The sequence below is a fragment of the Sparus aurata genome, chromosome 7, assembly GCF_900880675.1.
Source record: "Sparus aurata chromosome 7, fSpaAur1.1, whole genome shotgun sequence".
Taxonomy (NCBI): Eukaryota; Metazoa; Chordata; class Actinopteri; order Spariformes; family Sparidae; genus Sparus; species Sparus aurata.
Genome location: NC_044193.1, coordinates 23,747,527 through 23,769,518, shown reverse-complemented (window position 1 = coordinate 23,769,518; position 21,992 = coordinate 23,747,527). Strand labels below are relative to the sequence as shown.

Below are 21,992 nucleotides of genomic sequence, written 5' to 3'. Positions count from 1 at the left end.
CACACTCTGTTGGTCACACCTGTCTCACATCATCCATCATGTGGCTGCAGATGTTTCCAATTAACACACAGGGAGGGAGTCACATTACAGAATCAATTAGCTCAACGGAAAGATCAGGGTTTTTACATGTGATTAGACTGAGACATTTACAATTCTTTAAAGTGTCTTGTGTGCGTACAACTCCTGTTTCAATGTATTCATATTTCAATGATAAGCAGGTCCTTACTTACAATTGAAATGTATAATTGAAATGCTGCTGAAACCAAAGTTCTGTAATCTACATGTCTAAAAACTCACTTTTCAACTAGATTAAACCCATTTTATATATTTTCACATGCAGGTCACCAAATTAAAGCGTACTGGGACCCACTGCCGTCACCGCCATGATCAGTGTGTCAGGAACAACTATCTCTATACCAGCACTACTAAAACTACTACTGCTGCCAATTATAAGGGGTGGTTTACATTCACTTTACATTAACAATTAAAATAACAGGGAATTTAACATTAATTTCAACAATAAAACGATTAAATTATACATATATTAATTAAGAAACACTGTCTTAAAGCTGTTACACCATCACAGTGCAGGCTATATCTTTATGTGCATCATTTACACCCTGTCCATCAGACATTCACTACGACCTGTCTACATCACAATCATTAATCTCATCAGTACTGTACACCAGACTACCTCATTATATTTTATTATTTTTCTATATATTATAATTAATTCCTATTTATTAACTTCTTCACTTCAATTCTCTGTTTCCCGCTTCTACGAGTTGTGCCCAGAGATCTAAACACAGAAGTGGCTTTTAGTCAACACACAGCACAGCGCTGGAACACACTGCTTGAGGAATGTAAAAAGCCTGGCAGATTTAATTCCACATCAAAAACATATTGTTTTCAAGCGATTTCCAAAAAAGTCTCAAAAACTCAATCATTACTATTTTGATTAATTGAATATTTACATTTTTATTTGTATATAGATTTTTATCTTTTATTCTGCTCTTTTTAATGGTGTTAATTGTGGATTTGAATGTGCTGCTTTTTAAATTTAGAACTGATGTTTGTTAACTTTGTTTTTCAAAATAATTATACATCTACACATCTGTTCATGAGAAAGTATAGTTTGCTCTAGCTCTTCTTACCTTTTTACATATATTGTTCATTTTTTACTGTTATTATCGTTGATTGCAATATTAAACTGTCCTTCAGCTGCTGTGACACACGTTTCCCCTGTTGCGGGACTAATAAAGGAATTTCTGATTCTGATATAAGGAATAATATCCCATAACAAATTATTTTATAATCTATATCATTATTATGATTTCACACTCACCTCCGATGCCATCTTGCCACACACAGATCTTTTTTTATATGTCCAGCGTTGAGACGGAATCTGTCATCTTTGCTCATAGCGCTGAAAAATGACATGTAGACAAAATCTCTCTTATTAGAAACAGTGTCCGGCAGTTTTCATACAAAGATTTTTTTTTTCTTGGGATTGAATATTTCATACACTGGGATGTTTTGTCATTTGTTTCTATTTTTAAATGTCAGAACCTTAACGAGTGCAAAACAAACCAAATATATAAACATGTATAAAATACCTTTAGAGTGAATTGATCCTTTATGAAATGTAAATTGATTTTAATCTTGATGTAAACGAGGACAGTCATGTTCCAACTGTGAAATGGCCACACATAGAAAAGAGACCGCTCACTTTCAGCTCAGTCAAGCTGTTCATACGTACGACACCATGAATGATTTTACTCTTTACACTTGTGGGTCTCTAAGATATTTAAACATGAAAACATAAATCCCTCATCATATATGAAAAGCTTGAATTCAAATAGTGCCTAATCAGTACGGGTTGAATTAATAAACTGAAAGAGACGAGAAATCCAACTTCACATGACCCTCAACTGCTTTTCTCCTTCACAAAGAAAGGAGCTCAAGCTGAAGACAGTTTGGTAGAAAAAGCAGGACGGCAGCTGTTTGTTGGTGTCCAGCCGGGGAGAGGAGCTGATGAGGGAGTGGAGAGAGGAAGGAAAGGAGGAGTTTTGTGAGATCGGGAGAAGTGAAAGTGAAATGAATCTCTAGAGTATTTAAAGAGGAAGTTTGGACTGTGAGCTGCTGGCAGACGGGTCCACAGAGGAGGACACACACTGCTCTGGGACGTTGGTGAGAATCTTTTTACACTATTTTTTTCAAACTGTGTCATGACCGTGAATCATTCTTTGTGATTCTTGAAGTGTTTCTGGCAGCTCCTGGATTACTTTCACTTTGCTGTCACTCTGTTTGCTGTGTCCCCACTCCACCTTTCTCTCTCTCTCTCTCCCTCTCTCCTTCTTTGACTTATTACTTTTAATTTTTGTCCTCACATTCTTCTCATAAAATCTATGACAGCTCATCTTGAATGTGTTTGTTTCCAATTTTTTTTGTCTTCCGGGCTTTCTTATTAAACTTGAAGTACAGATGACAAAGTGAAAGCAAGCCTCTGTTATATCTATTTCACCAACTGCCTCTTTTCTTTCAGGGTCTAGTTCCCATTTTTTTTTTTCAAGGTTTCTGAAGCTTTTCAGGACATGAGTAATGGATGCAGCCTTAAGTCAGGGTGTAAAAAAGATATTTTAAACTCTACAGGGAGAGTCCTGCCGCGCAAATCTCTTCCTTAATTTTTTTCTCTAAAACTCGCTCCTTCCCTTTATCGCTCTATCAGCTCTTCCTTGTCGAGCTGACCTCTCGTGCCTCGCTTGGCTTTCCTTTCAGTTGATAACCAACAGGTTTTTCAAGACGTAGAGTGATACTGTAAGTGATAGGTGCGCATTCCCTGCTGCAGTATGGACTTGCAGAAAAGTGGATGTTTTTCAGTTGGGGTAATCTTTCTAAATCTTCTTTTAAGGCTTTCTCAAAATGTTATTGTTTTCTTATTTGTTTTATGTTTCCTTGATTTCATATATATATATATATATATATATATATATATATATATATATATATATATATATATATATATATATATATATATATATATATATATATATATATATATATATATATATATATATATATATATATATATATATATATATATATATATATATACACATATACACACATATATATATACATATACATACATATACATATATACACACACACACACTTGTATAGCAAAAAGGAGCGGTAAGTTCTAGGCATGTTAGTGTAGAACAGGCTGATAATGATACCAGTGTTTGACTTTTAAGGGGTATTGATCCTTAAAACCTGTCCTATTCTAAGTTTTTATTAGTTGCAGAATTTAGGTGAATGTACTTATGGTTTACATAAATACAGAAACTGTGAGCTGCAGTGTCTAAATTGCGCTGCAGAATCCCAAAATCAAAAATCATTATAACAATGATAAAATAAAAAACGATTTACACTTTGAGATGTTGATCGGATGGGTTGTTTTTGTCTTGTTTTAGGTTACACCAAAATCCTACTATACTGTAATCCTGTTGAGACAAGGAATAAAAGTGAAAGGTTTAGTTTTTGATTAATCAAAAAACTTGGCTCAATTTAAAACAGCAACAAAACTTCAACATCCAGTGTTCCACTCATCTGACATTTTCTTTCCAGTGCACAGATTAGCCTAGCACTATATTCACATTACATTTATATTCATAACTCAAAGATTTTGATTTTCCTTTCAGTTCAAATGTCAGAACACATCTTACAGCGCCTCAGTCTTCAAACTTTGTGAATCATAACGGGCTGTTTTGAGATGAGGTCGTATCAGCACTGAAAAACCAGAGAGGACAGAACAAAGTGAGCCAGAGGAAGTCGAAGTGTTTTTACTGCGGTAATTATGTCACTGAACTTTCTGAGTCCCACATCGGAAACAACGTTCATCTGCAGGTCGCCTGATTATTGTAACGGATGGTTAAGCTGCACTGAAAGGAGGAAGGTGGCATTTGTACACATCTCAACTATGGTTTTTGGTGAGCCCAGAACAAATGTAAGATGTTTAAGACTGCTGCAGAAAACTGGGTTTAAAGGCTCAGTCTACCCAAATTACAAAGTGTTAACATTAGGGAGTGTTAGGTTTCAAAATAAAACGTTAAAAGATCTTAACTGACGGACTACCTGTCAACCAAACGTATTGTGATTTAATGAGACATTAACCGACCGTTCCATTCTTCATCACACTTCTTCTTAACGCACTCTGCTTGTTTTTATTACTTTGAAAAGCTGTGACTAACAGAACTGATTCATTTATAATAATCATAATATGGTAAACTTATAGCTCATTAAGCTTTGGTTAAAAGTAATTACACTGTGAGCTTCTGGAAGCATTTATTACTCAATTGTTTATTGTAAAGTTGCAAATTACGCTTATCAACCTTTACAATTGCTTATAACTGGTTTATGAATTTCAGTTTGTTAGCAGTGAAATAACCAATAAATCAAAGTTTAATCAACTATAAATTGACCACTTATCAATGATGGCTGCAATATAATGTCACCAAAACTGCTTCTTTCATATTAAACTTGATCATTTCGGTCGATCAGTCCTACAGAGGCAATTTACCTGCTGCCTGTTAACGACCGTGTCTTTTTCTTTCAGCAGTATTAACCCGACCAGACCCGAGTGCGGACCAGAAGCTTGTCTTTGTGGGTGGGATTGTAACGGAACCCATAATGCAGCTGTGATTCTGAGCTCCAGCTGGTTATGGGGTCCGTTTCCATCCCACAATGCACAGCACATCCTGATCAGACCGACGCCGAGCGCCTCGCCAGGAAGAAGACACCAACACTTTATCACATCCTCACTTTTACATTTTGTGATCGGCCTCCATTTGAAATTGAAAACTTTATTGTTCCATCAATGAAAAAAAAAAAAGGACAAACAATAAATGTAAAACAGTAACACACTTGTAACAGTATATAACAGTATAAAAGTATCTACAATAAAACTTAACATCTCAGCTGACAGAGCCAGGGTATAACACCAAAGTCTCAATTCTGATTCATACGGGCAAAGTCTAACTGCTCAAAAGGTGGACTCAGTTTTGTTTCTCAAAAACCAACATGGAAAGTGAAACCAACACCAGTATAGCCTGTGTGTTTAATGCTCTGCTGTGAACATGTACAGGATATAACCGAGCGTACCGGGTGAAGTGTGATGCAGAAGGTGTTTTTCCTCAATGACACGTTTTCTCCCGGATTGCTGACGACCGTGAACGCAACCGGGAATTTCGTGTCAGCCAAGAATGACTCCTGGAACAGCGTGGGAAAATGATTTTTTAAAGATCATATAAATGTATCATTTTAGTTTACCGACATGTGTTTTGCTGTGTTTAGTATTTCTAAATGGATGTTTCTGCTGACTAGTACCAGCAAGAGAGCACACCATACACCAAGTTTAAAGTTTCTCTGCGGTGGCTGCATGTCTGCTGCTGAGCTGATTTGTATTTTAAAGTTTTTTTTTTTAAATGGCATTTCTTCCATCTATGACTATCTGTATTTGGTCTGTTTATTTATGAACGTCTTTTGTTTATTGATTGCCTTGTGAATGAGAAGTGCTATCCAAATAAAGTCAGACTGATTGGCTGAATGAATATTTCTGAAACCCTCTGAATTTTGCTGCGCGTATTATTCTTAGGATGTGCATCACATACCGCATTTATGACCTGTACTACACACAGAAACCCACTGAAGAGCAGTTTTTTTTTCTACTGAAGTGTTACAGAGGTGTATATATAGGTTACTTTGGTTTCCTCTCCTGCTGAGCGGTATTACTTAGTCAGTACTTTCCTACAACAGGAGGCAGCAGCTGTCGGTGTGATGGGTTTTACTTTTGCAGAGGAGTTTGGTTCAGTGTTCACACCAACATGTTCAGGTGGTAGAAGAAGCAGTGCATCCGTCCACACATGACTTTGGGACTCGTACGTCTTCTGCCATGTTAACTGAAGGCCATGTCCACACTATAAATTCAAAATGTTTTGCCAATATGACTCAGATCTGATGCTCTGATTCACACATACAGAGATTTTCTTGAGCACATTGAGTCATATATGTATATGTAAAAGGGAAACAGGGGTGTCATGATTTTCGCAATCTAATATTTGATTTGACTTTCAATTTTTAAACCTGTCCACAGTAAATCTTCAAGTAAATTAGTCAAGGATCTTTGACAATGTTATCAGTTTAGTTCAGCACTCGTCAATGATGCATTTGATTGTTCAGTCAATTGCTCTACAAGAATATTATTGTAAATATTCACCAATTCACAGTCCAGAGACCCAATTTAGAGTTTATAGTCATAAATGCTTTATGGACTTCTGTTTTGAAAATGTGTATTGCCCAGGAGGTTTGTGTGTTGGACGTGTTCATTTGTCTGCTCGTTTGTTTGTCAGCAGAATGACACCAAAACAACCGAACAGATTCACATGAAACTTGGATTTAGGGTAGGTCTCGGCCCAGAACAGAACCCCACATTAACGTTTGGCTGAAGGAATGCATCTTGGATCTAGCTCAATTTCCTTAACATGTGAGATAAGGCGTTATGAGCTTAAATTTTGGTTAAGCACTTATGGATGGTTTCAAATTTAGGGCTCTCGAGTTTAATATCAGATTAGACTCAATTGATTGGTCCTTGGTTGAAATGTGCGCTCTGAGTGCCAATCTGGTTTTTATTTTGCATGGGAAAAAAATAAATAAATTTACATTTCACCAAATAATTCCAGAAGTGTTAAAATTGTGCTACAGTTGGCTGTCATGGTGCGGTGTTCATATGTTTTCTTTTAGTGTTTTGTCATCATGCCTTTATTTTGCCAGTTGACATTGGTGTTGTTCAAGGGTTAACCAGGGCGTGTAGTGTAACGGAGACCTGTGTGAGCAGAAGTCGAGGTTAAAGCCGAGAAGTATTCAGTGACTTTTCTTTCCTTACATTTTTTTTTAAAAGAGTATGATAAAAACTAAATGAATGTGGGCTTAGGCACTCGTCAGCTGGTGGAAGAGACAGTCTGAAATGCTCCCCCCACCTCACTAACCCTGCGGCACATCGTCATCACTCACACAGGAAGCATCAGTCACAGACCTGACGATGGTGAAGGTGAGGGTAACCTAGAGAGTATTGTGTCCACGAGTTCAATGTGTCTCTCGTGGTTTTCTCGGTTGAGCCGTTCATGCATGGCAACCAGCTGGTTCATTAGATTGTTCTGCATCTCCTTCTCGTGGTCCATCAGCTTCTGTAGCCGGGCGTCCTCCTGCGCCTGCATGGCGGCGTCCATCTCTCTGAGCTGGGCGACTGTCGCAGACACCAGTGTGGTGACGCTGTCCATCATTGAGGCTTTCTTCCTCTTCGCTGGGACTTTGTGCACTAGGACACAGACAGTGAAGTCGTCAGTCAGTGCAAGAACAGTAACACCTTTTTTTTTTATTGCTAGCGTTCAACAAGAGGTTAAGAGTTATAATAATTTAAATACACAGTTTGTGATTGAAATCTTATGTGACATCAGTAAACAGCAGGAAGCATTCATGTGTTTACCTGACTGGTCTGTGCGTTTCCTCCACTGGTGGTCAGTTTGGTGGTCTAACAGTGAGGATGAGAAAAAGAGTTAGAAATAAGGCACGGATATACTGGCCAAACATCTGCATCACCTTGTGTTCACCTTGTGACCCGCTGTGGCCGATTCGCAAATAACATGTCAATCACCAATAGTAGTAGCTGATGTTTATCTGTTGTGTGCCTACAATCGCGCAGGTCCAGACAGATATATCGGCTGGTCGATATTAGCCTATAAAGGATGTATCTGTATCTGAATACATGTTGTCAAATGTGCACGGATATGAAAATGTTTGCATTTTTTTTAGTGCACTGTTATTTTTGACAATAAAGTTGATTCCAGAAAAATATCCTGCCTCTCCTACATACCTTTGTCACACGTGATGACCACATTTTAGGGATCAATGCTGAAAATGTGCATAAATAAGAGGGCATAGAAATATTCCAGCCAATCAGAATCTGCATATCTGCCCAGAAAGCTTTGTATTGTTTTGGGCTCTTGTGTTGGCATTGACAATCGACCAGATAGATATTTGGTACAGAATTTCCTAATCAGTGCATCCCTAGTCAAAAACAGTTTAATCTTCACTGCTAAATATTCAAAGAGATGAAAATAGCGCACGCGCGCACACACACACACACACACACAATTCATATTAAATTGGGGGTTAATTTTCAAAAGTTCATGCTAACAAACCATGTGATTGCTACCTCACATACTGAAATCTAAATCTACACACCTGCCACAAAATATGGGAGCATTCACAGATAAAGTCAGGAGAAATGTTGCTGCTTCTATTTCATTACATGAACATTATAAATAACAGCTCGCAGCATTAAAAATTTAGACTGTCTGACTATCTTTACACATGACACTGGGAGCACATATTGACAAATTCTTCCTCATTCTGTGCCCTAACCCTAATCATAGGGCATTTAAAAAAAAACAGAATGGGCAGTTTCCCCACACACACTGCTTGCAGGCCTCCATGCAGCCAGGAGACGGTGCAGTAAACAAAGCTCTGCCGCTGAGCCATCACAGCCTTTCTTACATAAAATAGGTCTGATAAGGGATTGAAAGGACTCTGAACCTGGACGTGGATTTGTTCCAAGACGCGGATACGATGAAATGCTGTCAAACCAACCAGGTCTTGGTGGTCATCCAGGCATCCTCACACATGACAGACAGACAGACAGACACACACACACTTACTGATGATGGGCTCTGTGGGTTCTGATGGGCTGTACTGCTCGTCCTCGTCGTCCTCCGCCTCCACCGGCTCCAAACGCTTGTTCATCTCCGACTCTTCGACCTCGTCCCAGAGGCTGACTACGACCTCATCATGCTTCTCACAGATGCCCGACGGAGAAGGAGGAGGAAGAGGTGGCGGTGGGGAGGAGGGCGCGGAGGGGGGTGAGGGACTCCGCTTTCGCTTCGCCGGGTTACTGGAGGAGGCCTTCCCGAAAGCCCGGTGGCACTGCTCGTACAGCGGCCAGTCGACGCGGTCTGCACCGCAGCGGATCTTCTGCTGGTGATACTTGGAGTACTGCTTCCTCAGCGCCTTCAGTTTGCTGATCACCTGCATGTGAGTCCTGTACACCCCCCTGTCCGCCAGCAGTTTGGTCATCCTGCTGTAAACTGCAGAGTCCTTCACCGTGCCCGTGATCTGGTGACGGATCGCCTCCGACGCCCGGATGGTCAAAAGTTCTTTGATTTCGTTCTCCTGCCAGTTGTGCATCATAGCCTTCGTGCAAAACTGTACCGATGGAGCGTTTCAACTTATTACAAACACCTCCCTTGTATCTTTGCGCTTAGTACGTCACTTTTCTGCGCCGGAACAAGCCGGGCTCAAAATTAGCGCATATCCGCTAGCTCGAATTACAGTTGCGGACGTGTTCTGGGGCCATGACACAGTTTTGGTGCATAAACCCGACCAGAATGTCACAAAATGGGTCCGTTTCGCGACATGACCTCCTTATCGTGATGTTATCGGCAACAAACATACCCCACCCGCATTCCGCGAGGCTCGCCCTACTCCGCTTCTGATTGGCTACTGTTTGTTACCCTCCTTGGTAAGGTTAGGGTGAGCCAATCAAAACGCAGGATAGGGCAGGTCCTCGCGGAATATAAATCATTTTTTTAAAGTAGCTTAAAAAAAGTATGAAAATATGTCCTTGTTTATGCTAATGCCCTTTTCAAATTAGTATTAAACATAACAATGTTAAGGTTTTATTATTTCACTATTAATCATGCCACTAGAAGTCATATTAAAGCGCTGCAGTAGAACACTTAATATTTTATTTTAGGATCAAACACTACAAATTCTGGATACAGCATGTCTCATACTTAACTGAAAAGTCTATCCTCAGTGTGTGAGCACTGAATGTGTCAGTTTCCCACATCACACCTGTGTTAGATGTATACTGAACCACAGTAGTTGTGATGTTACAGAGTCAGCGTGTACTTACACCTTAAGTTCAGAAAACCTCCACCTTCAACAGATTAATTTATGAACAGCCTTCTAGTATAAAACTGTATACTGGAAATTGCAGAGAGCAAATATTTACATTTGGAAACTGGAGTCAGTGAACTTTTGGTTGCCTAAGTGTGACTTGAATGATTATTCCACAAAATTGGTGCTTTCTGTTGATAAACCAAAATGATATCTATAACTCCAGCTCTATATACTGCCCTGTCTACATGGATGTGGGATGTACTTTTTTCATTGTTTTCCTTCTTCCTTTTTTTAAAAAAATGTAAATGTCCTCCATTTATGCTAAACTCTATTGGTTGGATGATTATGAAAAACCTTGGAGGTGCTTTAGGAAGGAAACCTTTCTCGTCGCATGTTTTGCTTGACAAACTTGTGTGAGAGAAGGCAGCATACAGTATATTTTGTTTGAGACGAGCTGCAAAATAACCTGCAATTTCGTGGTGAAACTAAATGTGTGGCAGCTGCAACTTCAATTCAGTTGCAGTTACTCTGCCACACAATGGAGGGCGCTCTTAGCAGTAGGTCCAACACGGAAATTCACCTCGGAAGAAACACGAATCACATGTCAGTGGTTCCGCCGAGCAAAAACAGCCGTTGCAGTCCTCCTTTACAGCCAATATTTGACATCGACCAGTGATCAACCGTTCGGCTGGAAACTGACATGTAACAAGGCCGTGTTGAAGCCCAGCACCGCCCGCATCAGCACCAACCAGCGTGACGGCGTTTAAACAGAAGATATGAGCAGGGTGTGGATGTGTTGATAGCCTGGTAGTGAGCTCACCTGTCAGTGTTGGAGTGGTGATGGAGAATATAGAGGAGTCTTCGCCCCTCCGGATCACTCCCACCGTCCGGGCGCTGAGCTCCGCACTCCGGGGGAAGCGCGAAAATGTCTCCGATTCGAGCCGGGAGAACGGCGAGAGGATATTCCCCGACCCGGAGAAGCTTTGGTTCAAGGAGAGCAGCGCTAAAAATCTGCGTAACAGGGACTTCTTGTCGCCGACCACGATGCTCAACACGCTGTATGCGGACGGGCAGGTTGGTTGGGCTGATACCTGTTGGGTCTGTCATGTCTTTAACGTCGTTAATGCTCATTTTGCGGTTTTATGCAACAAACAAGCACAAGTGTAGGTACCATGAGGGGCTCTCAGCTGAAGAAGCCCTTGTTAGGGACAGTCACGTGTTGCTAGTAACACCGCTGGTGTTAGACATAGCTGGACGTCATAAAGTCTACATTTTATTCTTCCGCTGAGCAGAATCGTCTCTGTTGAGCTGCTGAAGGTGTTTGCTAACATTTGATCCAGCGCAGTGGTATTTAAAAGGAACGTGACTCGGCCAATAGGAGCTGAGGACGGACGGGGACTGTCTGCTTCATGAGGCTCAGCTGCGTCCACTCAACGATTCAAATGGCTCTGATCAGTGACACCTGAAGCCTTAACGCTAATATGTCCGATTGATACCCAAATATCCTCAACTGCTCAGCCTCATTCGCTGACTTTGCCCCATCATGATCGACCAGACACTATGAGCCTGCGGCAGTAATCATTAACCCACGAGTGGCCGTGTTATATGGGTCAGACAGAGGCGCACAGCTGCACGCTGGGAAGGCCTCTTCTGTGGCTCGTTAGACAAGATTTGATGGAGATAATGTCAGAGAAAAATGATCTGAACACATGCATCTTTCTGCCCCCACAGCCTGTGGGCGTGTTCCTGCATGATTGTGTAGGAGGAAGCTGGGTTTATTTTCACCTAGTATTTTTATGCTTTATTTATAAACTTATATGGGGTTTTGAGGTACATCTGGTACTGACCTAACAGTGTCATTTATGAGTGTTGTGTTTTTGATCCATATCTTCAGGGTGCCAATATAGAAGAAGAGGCCACCTGTCAAATTTATATTCAAAACAAATAGTGGGCATCATATGACCAGAGTACCTGCTAACTGCTGCTATATGTAGCCACCCTTAGCTAGTAAACTGAGTTAGCTGTGCAGCTAGCGATATGGATGGCACTCAGAGAACCAGGGACGTGGTAATATTTCATCCACTAGCGTAGGAGCTTTGGACTAGGATGGGCAAGGCCTAACTGGTTAGTAAGCTTACTTTAGTAGATATACTGCAACAGAATACCCAGATATACTGAAAAAAAACAAAAAAACAAAAAACAACCTCTATTTATTCCTATTCTGTTTAATTTAAATTAATAATGACTTGTTTTCAACTAAAATTCTTACACAGAGCCCCTTGAGGTAAGCGCAAAAAAAAAAATCAACCCTAAAACAAACATGTTTTCTGTTTCTTAGTTTTAAGTATTGAACGATATACTAGTTGCAAATCTCAAAATGATAATTCCACAATACTAATGTAGCTTTTTAGCTAACAATATTAACTGAAGTATTATACTCAGTGTAGATGTGTATGTAATGACTTTAAATTCAGTATTTTTCTCTCATGTATTGCTCATCTTACATACTCTCACATACTTTGGTCCATGCGTGCGTGTATATGAGTCTCTAATCATTTCTTTCAATTTGTCCAGGTCCCACCAGCAGTGATGTCCAGGGTCCTGTCCCTCCGTGGCAGTGGGGTCCTCCCTGTGGCTGGCGGGGAGGTCATGTGCGAGGGGCTGAGGGTGAGGGTGGATCGGGCCGCAGCCTTCAGGGCCGTCCTGGCAGGAGGAGCCACAGAGTACCTGAAGCCCTCGAGTCAGAGGCAAGGCTGTGTGGTGCTGAACTGCCCCGCATTGCATCCTAAACCCAGCACACCCACCCCTGATACACTGACTTTGGGCCAGCTGAGGACTGTTCTGTTGGCTGACCACATGGGGGAGCTGTTGAGAAGACAGGGGTGAGTCCATGGGTTCATTCTGTTGATTGTAAAAACAGTGGACAGAGCTGCTGTTTTGACACCCACAGGTTTTTGGAGGGCCAAAATCAAGTTTAAATTGGGTATTTTTCAAAGTATGCTGACATGTTTTATCAGAAAAAAACTGATCAAACATGTCAGCAAATATTGAAAAAAAAAAACTGATGAATTGCTTAAAATATATTTGTTTGTTGCAGCCAGAGATTGATAATGCTGTTGTGATCGGTACATATCTCGTCACCTTTCTCAGGTTCGCAGTGTCCTATTGCCCCACGCTTCCCGAAGACAGCGACATCATCACCTTTCTCCGATCTCTGGGAATTGATTGGCCAACAGCCCCAGCCAACTGGACCAACAAGGAGCGAGAGGAGAAGATTCAGGAGGCGCTGGAGAACTCCACCTACAGAGAGAGGGAAACGGAAAGAGGCAGGAGGACCAGCGGAGGAGGAGGGAGGAAGGCAGAGGAGGGGGAGAACGAGGGAGCGCTCCGGGTCAACCTGAAACGAGTCTTCCAGGAGGAGGGGCTGCTGGGATACGACCCCAGCCTTGGTACCTGCACAGGTTAGGCCACAAAGTTGTTATTTTTTATATATATATTAATTTTGACTATCCAATGCTTGGTCATTTTTACTTTGTAAAAGTAAGGATTTCCGAGTAAGAATTCAGTGTTCTAGTTGCAGGACACGTAATGAGAACAATAACTTTGCTGACTGTGACAAAGTTATGTCTCTTTGGCAAGTACACACAGGATTGAACCCTCAGCAGAGCATCCTCCTTACATTCTAAACAAAATAGAGACAGGAACACAACACATGTGGTAACAGATGCCATTACACATTTTATTCTATGGCAATGTTATATTTGGAAATGTGTCCAAATATTCCATTCAATAGCCTAATACAAATACGTTTGTCTACAAATAGTCCTTTCCCTTCCCTATGGGTCCTGCCATTGTTGTTTGACACCAGAAAACTGCTTTTTCACGAAGTTGGGTTCGATGGATTCGCCCTGACTTCACAAGTAGGATTTCCAACTTTGACTTTGCAAAGAATAACAGAGTTCTGAGTTTTCTGGAACGTCAGCATTCGAGGTGCTGTTCCATCAAAGAATGGTTCCATCCACAGGAAAGTTTTAATGGACAGATATATCAAAATGGTGAACTACTCTAAATTGGCAGTGTAACATGTGTTACCATACCTTTGGGTGAAGAAAAGACCTGTAGGATAACAGATAGTTGGTACTGAATAGTTCCTGGTAAGACATTGTTGGTGTCTGTTTCAGTGCACAGCGACAGTGTTTCCCACCTGGCTCAACTGGACCTTGCCACAGCCGACTGCTCAGTGAGACACACACACACACACAATACAGTAGTATACATCATCATCAACAATTTCTCATTTAAAACTGACAAAAAAGCACTGATTTGTATATCCTTGCTGCCTCCTTTTTAGGTAGCCATGGCAACTGCGTTACATGTGACTTCCTGTCAGGATGAGTTCCGCCAGCAGCAGATAGCGGTGCTGTGGAGAGCCACTGGAGCGACACATACACAGGTAATCACAGACACTCACACACACAATCATGTATTGCATTGTGTTCCTATTTTTACCGGTTCTGCTGTGTGTCTGCAGAGACATCTGGTGTGTGGGCCTGTGAAGACACCTGGTTCTCACCTCACTGCTGCACAGTACCTGCAGTAAGACACATGACTTTCTTTGTCTACAGGATTGTCTCTTTTCTTGCTTCTCATCATTACAGTCCTTCTGTTTTTTGTATTTTTTCGGTCTGTCTCCACTTTCTTTCCCACACATCCTCCTCCCCCCTGTCATCTCTGCTTCCACTCGCCCTCTGCAAATCTCTCCACCAGACAGATGTTTTTCAACACAAACTTCACTCTAACAAGGATCTTCCCTTCACTATAAAATGCAGTTCTAATTAAAATAAAATAAAAGAACGCTAGTGGGCGTTGATGTTGCTTTTCTTCATCTCTGTGTTGAGGCTGTGTATTTTTAGCGCCGCTGTCTGTGCGACTGAGTCTTCTACTGTTTCTTTCTTCTCTCCTCTAGACTGAGAAGAGGTCAGATGAAGGAGGCCTCAGAGATGAAGTATGGAGATCAAGTAGAAGGTGTGTGAAAACATAAATCAGTGTGTGTATTTATGTGGACTGTCATTGTAATCGTATGCTCCCGGCTGATATAAATAACCATTAGATGAAGTGATTAACTGGAGTGAAACACCACCTTCTCATCCTCTTGTAGGTCAGACGTGGGATGACATCATCAGGGTCATGACCTCGGCCACTGTCAGATTTGAGCTGCTGTCAACGGTCCACACAAGTCCTGTAAGTCATCATGTGCCATGTATGTGGAATTGATTAATTAAGACGACTGACGATAATTAAGACCATTAGTTTCTGTGTGAACAAAGAGGTGATCATGACTGTCTCCACTTGTAATTAGTAGAGTCAGAATGATTGATGGCTGTCTGTTTAGGTGACACTGGACGTCCAGAGGGAAGGAGGCGTGTCCACCAAAGGTCCCAGAGGAGGGGTGTTCGTCATGTATAACTGTGCCAGACTGCACACTCTGTTCGACAGCTATGAGAGAGGAGTGGAGAAGGGTGAGAGTTGTGATTCGCCAGATATTCTTGTTTCATTTTACTGATCAACATCAAACACAACCAATAATTTAGACCGCTGTGGCCTCGCAGTGTTGACTTAGTTCAGAATGGAAGACAAATTTAGAATATCTGGAATACAATTGAAAAGAAGCAGCGATCGCAAATGCAGCAACCCTAACCATCATTCAGTTCAGCCAAAGTGTGATTATATGCTCTTATAAGTTACAGCCTGATTTAACCCTTAAGAGTCCCTTAAAAAAACTTACGCATTTGTCCCTAATGACAAAAAATCCTCCAAACTGCTGTAAAAATATTATATATTAATATTTTTTTCCACTTTAAACGATAATCTTAATAATCTTATAAAACTACTTTAGCCTGAAATATACATATCAAATATTAATTAGATTTTGTTACATAGTATGTATGTTTACATAGACGCACAGGGTGGGTTGGGGTTAACCTGGCCAAAATGAGCAGCCCCAAGTAAGCCTGCAGTTCCTCCTTGTGCACATCTCGTCAGTCTGGGATTGCGCAACTCCCATGCAGGTTTGGCATGGCCACAATATGCTGCAGGATTTCATCCATCAGCAGCAGTTCAAAGCTGGATGTTGTGTCACTAATTTGGACGGCGGCATAGTTTGTAGGTCTCAGGATCAAACCACTGGCTGCTGGGACGTTGCAGAGCGTCGCAGTGTTTGTGGGAGACCAAAATATTTTTTTAATTTTTTGAAGTCCACCCTGCCACTGCTTCATCCATATCCCCTACACTCTCATCTTCAGATGAGGCGGAGCTTGACTCCAGCTTGTCTGTTTCTACTTCTGAGCCCTCCTCTGTGTCAGCCTCAGAGTCCTCGGAGGAGGATAAGGAGCCATCCTCGCACTCAGAGTGCATGATCACTTCCAGAGCTTCCTGTATGTTGTAATGTCTTGCCATCTCCAAAATGAATACTCCTGCGCTACTCCACTACTGCTCATACTTCTAACTACGACTGAAGTGTACCTGCATAAACAATCTGAGCCAGAACAAAGCAAAGTCCAATTTTGTTACGGTTCTCGTGCTACTCATCGTTTTTATTATTGAATTAGTTTATAACGCAGAGTGTGGCCTTCAAAAGAAGAGAGTTTGTAAATTGGACACAATACACACACAGACATTTATTTCCCATCGTAAAGTTGAGACAAGCAATCGAACACATCATAGGAGAGACGTGAGTTTGGTGAAACGAGGAACTGTACCATGTTTTAATTGTACACATCCTTTGTATCACACACACACACATACACACACCCATGTGTGTATATGGCACTATTCACCTCTTCTGCCACAGTCACTTCTCTCATGTCATGTGTACCATGAAACATACACATCAGTTTGGTGTTGTGACTCAGATAATACATTCTGAGCCTGAATAAAAAATGATACTGTATGGTATGGGTCAGCTATTAGGTTCAACCGTCGGCCAACACAGTTACATAAGTAGTTCCATTTCTGAGTACTTTATTTCGTTCAGGGGACTGTATACAAAGGTACATGCGATTTCTCATATTAGTAAGTTGGGGCTCACTGAGGTTCAGCATATTTTAATGTGCTATGGTAAAAAATGACTTGCATAAGTAAATGTATGAAGTATGTTGTATTACAAGGCATTGCCAAGCTTTTATTTAACAAGGTGGGCATTAGACTGGTAAGCGTAGCTTACTACAGGTTAATTGGTCTGATGCTATGGCATGCATGCAGTGCTTTAACATACACACATGGAGAACTTAAGTTTATTATTTATCAACATCTCTGCAGCAGTTTAGAAGTAAATCATAAAAGGGAAAAATTCAGCCTTCATTTATAGGCCAAATAGTTTTTGTTGAAAGGCCAGATATGACCGACAGGTCAAAGCTCAATTTGTCTATGTCTATGTCCATGTCCATAGTACTGATTTGTAACAAGTTGAAATCTGTGAATCAGCATAAATGTTCTGACTGTTTATCTACAGGTCTGTACCCAGAAATCCCTGAAGGCTCCCAGCTAGACTTCTCTGCTCTGAAAGAAGAGGTACCACTTTATTCTCTTGTAGGCTGTGTTCAGATTTCCTTTGTTTTAATTTGTCTCTGTTAGACTACACACTCTCGTCACAGCAAGACTTCAGCGTTAATCCTCTCATGCTGTTTTGACAAACAGGGCGAGTGGCTTCTCCTGTTCAATTACCTCATTACGTTCTCTGAGCTGCTGGACCAATCAGGACAAGCGATAGACTGTGAAGGGGGAGGAGCCAGAGTCAATATTAAGACTGAACAGGTCAGGGCATTGACATGAACTTATTATTGCTCAGTGGGCACATTCAATAGAAATTATTAATGCTGTTAAGTTATTTATCAAATTTGTGTATATGTTTGTGTTCCTCAGATCTGTAAATTCCTCGTGTCCCTCAGTAAAGACTTCAGCTCATACTACAACAGAGTCCATGTGCTGGGGGTAAGGATCTATTTACTGTATATATTCATACATGTTTATAAATAAAGTAGGTCTTGTGAACAGTTTATGTATACATGTATTCATTTACTAACCAAAGACAAATTAGCAAAGAAAAATGTTAACTCCCAACAGTGAGTTTTTGTGGATGAATGTGTGTTCCCTTACTAATGCACAACAGATTAGTGTGTTAATGACCCATTGCCCTGTCTGGTGACTTTTGGGCACTAGCAGAATGTGATTACTGACTAAAAAACACAGTTCAGAAGGGGTTTAGGAACATTTTTATCTTTATCATTTGTGTCTCTCTCTTTATCTCCAGGAGCCGTTGCCTCATCTCTTCAACCAGATGTTTAGTCGTCTGTATCTGTTAAGAGCCTTGAGAGAGCTCTACCACAGCGCTCTGGACACCCTTAACCTTCCCCCCATCAGGCAACTATAGCCTCGACCCGGCTTACACATCCTGTGCTCACTGTTAGCCCTACCTATCCCACAAATACTCACCTATGTTTTGCAATTGTAGCCTCATCACGTACCCACTTCCTTTAGCAATTAAAATTGGTCCTACGAAGTCACATCACAATGTTTCCCTCTCTTTGGCAGTGTTATGGTACAGTTGGAGACCGTTACAGCAATTATGATGATATACAGTTTTACCCACCCACTATGTAGCTTCTTAAGCTCATTGTCAGTCTGATAACTTATAGCTGGTCATACTGGAATATTTAAAGACAATTACCCATAAATTATGTGATGTGACATCAGTAAACATTTTGGGAGCCATTTTTGTCTTACTGACTGTAAGTGGAAAGACTGAGGGCACGCTGATGTCTTTACAGTAAATATGAAGCCATCCCAAGCAGCTGGTTAGCTTAGCTTAGCATAGACACCAGAAGCATGGCGAATTAGCAAGCGAGGCTCTGTCCCATGGTAACAAACCCTGGAGACTTTGGGATGTTAAGTTGTAATAGTAATAGTGCAACCCCTGTTAAACAATGAATAGTCACTTATACACTTTGGTTTTTGAATCAAATTTAATAAGCCAAATAGGCCCAATCTGTGTCTCAGTTACTCTAGTCATGTGACCATACAGTTCATTTATATGCCTTTTGAGCTTTTTACTATGATTTTGGTGCCAAGTAGTCTGGACATTGCATCTAATCTGTAATTAGACGTTTTAAACTTTCTAAATCTCCCCTTTTTTCTCACATTATGGCCCTGCTAAATGTCACAAACAGATTCCACCCTTTGCAAAACATTTAGTGTCTTAGTCACTGCCTGCAGACATTTTTTGAAGCGTTAATCAACTGTGAGTCCCATTTCTTGTATGTTACCCACCTTGTATTTATCAATTCCACATGAATATTTATTGTCAGTTTAAAAAAAGAGATCTGTACAGAATATATATTCTGCATATGAGTCTTAATTGCTGTGTTCATATTATTATACAGAGCCCTTCGATTAGTTATCCTGCTTGACAAATCATAAATGTTCAGTATCAACCAACATGTATCAAATGTAACAGGTGTTCATAACTTATTGGCAAATGCCACACATTAGCAGCATTAAGGGCAGTGTGCCACAACGTTGGGAAATGCATGAAATGGCATGAAAATAATATATATTAAGAGTTTTATGCCAAAAATGTTATTTATAAATTTTGGTATGGGAAAATAATGACCTTAAATGTGTTGCCATTTCAGTTAACTGCTGTCTTAAAATGTGCCATAGCTAGTTTTAACTTTCTGTTCCACACTGTTTTGTAAGTTGGTGTAGTTTTTTTTTTTTTTTTAAGTGAATATTTCACTTTGGAACAAAACAGTTAATGTGCACAAGTATCAAATATCTTACAAAATCACTGCATGAAATGTTTGATCCTTGCAAATGTTGCTTGTCCCTGATGGTCTGTGGATTATTTTTAATGTTTTGGTTTTTTTTACAATGTATGGGATGTTTTTAAAATGCTGATTTATTTACAGTGAGTGTCTTGTTAACCACCGCTCTAATTACCACAGTATTAAAGCAGGAGAGATGCAGAATGAGGAACTTCCATTTTTCCCTTTCTTATGCTGTCTTACCGTATCTGTAAACAGATGTACTGTCTATAATAGATATGGTATGTTCCATATGTGTGCTCTTGCGGCCATGTTTTCTCCCCTCAGGCCTCAACATCTCTGACCTTCTCCTCCCAGCTCTCATTTTTTTTCTATCTCCCATATCTCTGCTTAGTGCCCTTATATCTCTAAATTCTATGCTGTCAATGTATCATATAGTCATATAGAGCTAAAGTTTGCCTGACCTAATTTTAGTGCCACTGGTTTTGGAAGGTCAAGTACTTTTCCATCCATTTACGGAAACTAAAAATCTTGCAACCCAATTGCCAGGATAAATGTTGGCAATGTACGTTTCTAGGTTTAATTTCTAATTTTATGTTGTGGAAACACTGTGCTTAGGTTATGCTTTGGTTTAGGCACACAAAAACAGTTGGTTTGGGTTAGGAAAACATCATGTTTTGGCTTTAAATACCTGTTTTTGTTCAGCACAAACATGGCTTGAAATTATCCTCAGTTCTCCTTAAAAATATCCAGTAGTGGCATGTTTTCAAATATTACAATGCTGTGGCCCATCGTTAAAAATTATGCTGTTGTTTCACACTTACTAATGTTGAAACAAAGTCTTGAGCTGTGGTCACTGGCTTGGCAGCCTTTTTGCCTGTAACTGCACCTCCTGACAGTAAATTCAAGTCATTAACATGACCTTGACAATCTGGTTTGGAGAAACATTTGCTGCCAACATTTTATCCTGGTGACTGGGCTGAATCTTGACATGACATTTTTCAGCTGGAAACCAAACAGCTTCATGATGACTCACATCATTTTAGCAGTAGTGTCAGGAGTCTAAAAATAATCAGTCTAACCCATAAGAACCCAGACCCATTTTAGGACATTTATCGTGGACATTTAAAGATCTTAGGAGTGTTTGTTACAAGCGTGTCACCGTGGGTTCTTAAAGGCGAGGTGAGTAATAAACTCATCTTGTTTTCATTTGAGAAAAAAGAAGAATTCTGTGAAAGAAAGCAAATAAAAATCAGTCTTGCAATGATGCACAAGCTGGCTCAACTTCACAGGACACTCCATCTTATCCTCAACAATCTCTACATAAAGTATATCTCTGACCCTCAAGTGTATTTGCCCGTCTAAATGTAAAGAATACTGTCAAACTCTCCTGCACACATCTGTCAGCCCACAGTTTGTGTCCTTCCTGTCTGCAGCATTAAAATAACACGATACTATCCCACTGTGTATTTGTCTCTTCAAGAAACACGTACATACTGATACTGTTGTTCTATAGATAAAGCCCATCATGCTCCACTACCACAGACTGCCCTCAGGCTACCAGAAGTCCAGTAATGACCCACACACTGCACATATATATATAGTATATGCTGTTCACAGTGATTCATCACTGGAGATACAACCTTGGTAATGTGACGTGCCATTTGTCTTTGCCCTTTTTCACAGTAATCATCCCTTCCTCTCGCTTGGATTCCTGTTTCCATCCCCCTTTCCTGCTGATCATCACTTCCTTATTTTGGACCTCATTTATAAAAATGAAGGCACTGACTTGCTTCTTGAAAACCTGAGTTTAATTCTAAATTCAATTGATTTCTGTTCATTTAACAGCCTGTGAATCTTGTGGACAGTGATGATTTTATTTGCTCTCATGCAAGGGTTATACAGCGTAGTCCAGGATTAAGTGAGAGACAGTTTTGAACATTTATAAATGACGCCCTCTGCTGACTGTAAATACACATGAATGCTGGATTAGTGTTCCGAATTCAGACTCCTTACTGCCTTTTTCCTCCCTTCCTGTATCTCTACATAAACTCTCATTTCATCCTTGTTTTAGTGAGTAAACCAGTAAGAAAACAGTTGGTTCTGCTGCTGAGTTTATGAAACATGACGTACACTGTTGGTATTTGTGATGCC

The 21,992-nt window shown here is 40.5% G+C and overlaps 2 protein-coding genes and 1 long non-coding RNA gene across 4 annotated transcripts; 1 reads left to right on the top strand and 2 right to left on the bottom strand.

Moving 5' to 3' along the window:
- Positions 1-4,342: 4,342 nt before the first annotated feature.
- Positions 4,343-10,963, bottom strand: LOC115584945 (uncharacterized). Its single transcript, XM_030422914.1, has 4 exons — positions 10,838-10,963; positions 8,775-9,318; positions 7,544-7,588; positions 4,343-7,375 (listed from the first exon to the last, which is right to left on the bottom strand). Exons 2-4 carry the CDS (start codon positions 9,301-9,303, stop codon positions 7,086-7,088), a joined length of 864 nt encoding a protein of 287 aa, XP_030278774.1. The 5' UTR covers positions 9,304-9,318; positions 10,838-10,963; the 3' UTR covers positions 4,343-7,085.
- On the top strand, positions 9,027-21,297 carry dalrd3 (DALR anticodon binding domain containing 3). 2 transcript variants are annotated; one of them, XM_030422912.1, is made up of 13 exons: positions 9,027-9,147; positions 12,592-12,899; positions 13,168-13,478; positions 14,199-14,257; positions 14,369-14,470; positions 14,549-14,613; positions 14,984-15,042; positions 15,176-15,258; positions 15,410-15,536; positions 17,528-17,586; positions 17,713-17,829; positions 17,938-18,006; positions 18,326-21,297. In XM_030422912.1, the coding sequence occupies exons 2-13, from the start codon at positions 12,607-12,609 to the stop codon at positions 18,443-18,445; spliced, it is 1,464 nt and encodes a 487-aa protein (XP_030278772.1). In that variant the 5' UTR covers positions 9,027-9,147; positions 12,592-12,606; the 3' UTR covers positions 18,446-21,297. The 2 variants fall into 2 exon arrangements, with proteins under 2 accessions (XP_030278772.1, XP_030278771.1); XM_030422911.1 differs by lacking the exon at positions 9,027-9,147 and adding an exon at positions 10,595-11,091.
- LOC115584946 (uncharacterized) lies at positions 12,307-13,298 on the bottom strand. Its single transcript, XR_003984626.1, has 2 exons — positions 13,159-13,298; positions 12,307-12,882 (listed from the first exon to the last, which is right to left on the bottom strand). It is a non-coding gene; the product is annotated as an uncharacterized LOC115584946 (long non-coding RNA).
- Positions 21,298-21,992: the final 695 nt, after the last annotated feature.